Below are 5,000 nucleotides of genomic sequence, written 5' to 3' on the forward strand. Positions count from 1 at the left end.
AAACATATTCTGAAAATAGTTCAACAGTTCTCATTTTATGTTCTGCTGCTGCAAACAAAATGTCATTTTATAGTATCAAATTTAATACCACTCAGTTTGCTAGGATTTTTATTTTGGCTGCAACTAAAATGTGGAATAGTTACCCAGTGAAGTTGTGGAATCTCCCTGACCTCTAAATGTCTAAGCGAGGAGCAGTTTCATTCCTGCTTCCTACTGACGTCTCATGAATTAAGGTACATATATCGATTTTGTTTTATATTCATATTTATCACCCTTTTGTTTAGTTTGTCTTTCTTCGAGTGTTCTGTACAGGGTATAATGGTGTATGAAACTCTCAGCCACGGCCCTTGAAACCCAGCCGCTGCCCATGAAACTTTCATCCGTGGCCCGGTGGTGCCTGTAGCCTGTCCAGACGCACGGTCATGGCTAACCTTAACCTTAGATAAAATAAAAACTGCTGAGGCTAGAGGGCTGCAATTTGGTATGTTTGATGACAGGAGGGTGGATGATCAACATACCAATTTGCAGCTCTCTAGCCTTAGTAGTTTTTAAGATCTGAGGGCGGACAGAATAAAGTGCGGACGGACAGACAAATAGCCATCTCTGTAATAGCTTTCTTTTACAGAAAACTTAAACCGGAGGGAGTAGCGATTGAAGCTTATTCTCCCGAGTGTTAATTTAGACGTGACCTTTACACGAAACAGTTATACTTACGCTAGCGATGGGTACTCGACCGCGTCGTTTGGTGCGGGAGGTATATAAGGCTTGCGTTACTAGAATCAAGAAGGAGGAATCATTCACCGATTGATAAGTCCACCACCTGTCTGTCAGATTTCGCCCACCGCGACGTAATTCATTTTGAATATTTGACTTCTCGTGTATCTTGGGTCCTTTCCTTTTGCTGATTTAGGTAGAATATGTCGGATGAAGATGGCCTATAAAAAAAATTCAATAAAAATTGGAGGAATGAATATTTTTCGTTTAGAGATCCATATCGTATAGTATAGACCACCGATTCTTAACCTGGGGTCATGACCCCCTGGGGGCGTTCGCTTGTGGTCTGTCAGTGTTACATATGTAGAGGCTTTGTGGAATTATTCAAGGTTTTTGTCCGTGGCATTTTCAGTAAACCGTGGTCTGCCAATCATTTTGTTTTATCTTACCTTTTCACAAGGTTCGCCATTTCAAAATTTATTGTAGGGGTTACGGTAATATCCTGAAGAGTCTCTGAGGGTCATATGATGGAAAAGGTCAAAAACCACTAGTATAGACGAGTTATCAGTGTTTAAGGTGATCTTAAGCATTTATTAGGTCGATTTAACTGAACGCGTTTCTCTTTAATACTTCCCAGGTTTTCGTAAGTTTTTCTTCATTTTATCATTACATTCTTAACTTTTATCATTGACCTTTTGCAATGTCATTTTTTCAAAGCAGTCTCTTGACTTAAATCTCGCTTTTAGCAATGCAGAAACTGTTGGTTGCAAGTTTACATTGCAAAACTTGCAGCCAGTCTTAGCAAGGCTGTGCAATGCAGACTAGCTAAGATTAGTTGCAAGTTTGCATTTCACAAACGCAACCAGTCTTAGCGAGTCTGTACAATGCAGACTAGCTAAGATTGGTTGCAAGTTTGCATTTCACAAACGCAACCAGTCTTAGCAAATCTGTGCAATACATACATGCTAAGATAGCACAAAATTGCTAAGATTGGTTGTAAGTTTCAGTAGCGATCTATAAATTGCACTGAATGGGTTTTAACCCTAAGCTCGGTCATCATTCAATCCAGGCTATAGTTTTATTTAAAGCGAGAACTTATTCAAACTCTATTTCACATTACCAGTTGGAACTTACGCTTACAAAAAAAAAAAATGTCACAGTAAATTTAGTACTTTTTCCGTTGTGAAATGCACTTAACACACACAATGCCTCAAGGTTATGTACGCGGTTGTCGGTTGGTTCTTTCCGAAGTTTTTTGTAGTATTGAATTCTGCATGGCCACGAATTGTTACGTCATTGTTACGTCACAGATTTTGTCGCAATTTCACTCTTTAAGATTTTTACTCTAACTTTCGTTCCTTTGTGATTTATCGCTGAATGTTGTCGTGTAGGGAACCTTTCACTCATATGCTCGTACTTTACCTGTTGTGGTGTGCTGAACAAGCTTAAGTAGTTGTAATGAGTTTAGATACCTTGTTTTGTTTCCATATTTGCATAAACTTTTCATTTACAAAAGTACGCGCGTGCGCCGTGTTTTATCGTGTACTTTGCACGCCACCTTGAGACACTATAATTGTACCTTCCATATCACCTGTCTTTGCGCTGTTGCGATGACAGTGCTCTCTCTCTCTCTCTCTCTCTCTCTCTCTCTCTCTCTCTCTATAGTATATATATATATATATATATATATATATATATATATATGTGTGTGTGTGTGTGTGTATGTATATGTATGTATGTATGTATGTATGTATATAGTATGCTACTGTTGTATTCCTGTTATTGTGATACTGTTTGTGGATGTTTATCGTTATAGGAAACATCACACAATGTGCTGCTTGGTAAATAAAGAATGCTTGGTGTGGTAATTATTTGTGTTTTTGTAAAGAAATTTTGAGTTGTTTGCGTAACAGTAATGGAAGATATTCCTGAGACATTACGTCAATTGATTTTCATTTGTGTTTTGTGGTTAGTCCATGAAATAGTCAACAAGTAAGATTATCATCCGAGTTTTTATAAAGAAATGTTTGAGTTGTTTGTGTAACTAAATGAAGGATTTCCCGAGACATTACGTTAATTGATTTTCATTTCTATCGTTTTTTTCTCCTACTATGGTTTGTGGTTAGTCCATGAAACAGTCTTAACAGCTTTTCTGCTGACCAAGATCATTTTGATAAGTTGTATGGCGTGAAATGATTTTATCAGTAAAAGATTCACGAGATTTGTACTTCTTTTAAGAAGGTTGGACGTCCATTCTCAGGCTCTTTTATCCCCAAGATAAGGTATTTGAGGCTAGCAATTAAGTCAAGAACTCTCTCTCTCTCTCTCTCTCTCTCTCTCTCTCTCTCTCTCTCTCTCTCTCTCTCTCTCTCTCTCTCGCCAGAAATCTGTCTGAGAGCCCATGTTTGTTTTGCAGTTTAATGACTATTCCTTAAAATCGTTTCGAACCTGGGGAAAGATCGGTTAAGCTCCTCTACCTCAGGAATGTGAATGCGCGCACGCGCGCGTGCATGCATTCTTATAGTAAGTAAGTAAGTTTGTGTACCTGCGTGATACGATGTAGGGAGTAGAGGGGCTTTGCTGGAAGCAGTCAGCAAGTGAGGCAGGTTGGTGGACCTCTCTCTCTCTCTCTCTCTCTCTCTCTCTCTCTCTCTCTCTCTCTCTCTCTCTCTCTCTCTCTCTCTCTCTCTCTCTCTCTCATCTGGCTGGCTGCTACACCACAGCCATCCTCCTCCTCCTCCTCCTCCTCCCTCCTCCTCCTCCTCCTCCTGCCTCCTCCTCCTCCTCCCGAGAGATCCTCCAGGCTGCCTCTCCAGTCCCTTGCCTCTCCAATCCATCCAGGCAGTCAGTCAGCAAGAGGCCGCAGTTGCGACGGGTTGCCGCCGCTTAACTCTCTTGTGTATGTGTGTGTGTGTGTGTTTCGTGTCGTGTGTTCCATGCCAGTGACGTGTTCCGTGCTCCGTTCTCTCGGTCTCCGAGGCCCCTTTTGTGATCCAGGAGCTCCTCTGGGTATATGTGTGCGTGTGTTCAAGTGTATCCGTAACGCTGGGTGTATCTGTGTGATTAATTTTAGTGTCGATGATGATGATGATGGATTAGTGGACAGCACCAGGAAGTGAGTGAGTGACTTCAGCCTCAGAGGGCCATGTCCAGCCTCTGACCAAATGCCGAGTCGCGGGTTCTTCTCTCGGGCGGTGCACTCCTCCAGCAGCTCGGTGAAGGCTGGGCCCGCATCCCTGCCCGCGCCCAATGCCGCCCACTTCCATCACCTGCCCTACCCCAACTCCCTCTACCCCCCTCCCCCGACCTCCTCTCCGACGTCTCCTCCCCCCGTGAAGAATGGCGGAGGAGGAGGCGGGTGGTGGGGGATCCCTCCGTGGTTACAGAGGGGGTCCAAGACTCTCCTCCCGAGGCACAACTCGGGACCTATACCTCAGGTGACGCCTTCGTCCTCCTCCTCCTCCACGGGGCCCGCCTCCTTTCCGGGCTCGCTTCCAGGGACCCTTCCAAGTACCCTGCCTGGACGTTCCAGCAACAGCAGCAGCAGTAATCACCACCACCACCACAGTAGCAGCAGCAGCAGCCATTACCAAAACGACCTCCTCCCCCACAAACCGCACACCCTAGAGCATACCAAAGGGCATCATCACCACCACCATTACTATCACCACCGCAACAACCAACATCTTCACCAGCAACAACAACAACAACCTCCGCCGCTACCACAACAGCCACCGTTAGCCAAAGCCACCAGGCAACAACTCCACCAGCATGTGCGACCTCTCTCCGCCATCGGGGGCGGGGGTTCGCGACCCCACACCCCCCACGGCGGCCTATGCGACCCCCCGGTGAACAATGGCTCGGAAAATGGCCCCCAAAATGGCCCCCCTCAGTCCCGCCCTTCGACCTGGGCAGGGGCGTCTGTGCACATTCAGGAACAGCGTCAACAGAATTACCACCAGAGGCCTCACACGCCCAGCCAACAGCAGATACCCCTGAAGCATTCTCCGGTGTCCCTGGAGCAAGAAGAACAGCAGCAACAACAGCAGCAACAGCAACAAAAGCAGCAGCAACAGCAGGTCATCCAAAATCACCAACACACCCTCAGCAGTCGGGCTCCGCCCCCCTCCTACGAAGAGGTGGGGACGAACCTCCCTCCTAAAAATTTGCAGTTGAATCAGTTGGTGAGTTTTCTTCTTGGACAACAGAGTGGTTCTCTCTCTCTCTCTCTCTCTCTCTCTCTCTCTCTCTCTCTCTCTCTCTCTCTCTCACGGATTTCCACGGTT

At 45.3% G+C, this 5,000-nt stretch overlaps 1 protein-coding gene across 7 annotated transcripts in view; it reads left to right on the forward strand.

Annotated features, from left to right (window-relative positions):
• The window catches only part of GckIII (Germinal centre kinase III), a 185,842-nt gene that overhangs the window by 128,984 nt on the left and 51,858 nt on the right, over nucleotides 1–5,000 (forward strand). The window contains exon 1 of one of the 7 annotated variants that reach the window (XM_067096469.1): nucleotides 3,558–4,898. The exons of the other annotated variants lie outside the window; for them this stretch is intronic. Coding sequence (XP_066952570.1) covers nucleotides 3,879–4,898 — 1,020 coding nt within the window. The 5' untranslated portion in view covers nucleotides 3,558–3,878. Of the gene's footprint in view, nucleotides 1–3,557; nucleotides 4,899–5,000 lie in introns of those variants that run through there. 7 annotated transcript variants of the gene reach the window in all.

The sequence above is a fragment of the Macrobrachium rosenbergii genome, chromosome 53, assembly GCF_040412425.1.
Source record: "Macrobrachium rosenbergii isolate ZJJX-2024 chromosome 53, ASM4041242v1, whole genome shotgun sequence".
Taxonomy (NCBI): domain Eukaryota; kingdom Metazoa; phylum Arthropoda; class Malacostraca; order Decapoda; family Palaemonidae; genus Macrobrachium; species Macrobrachium rosenbergii.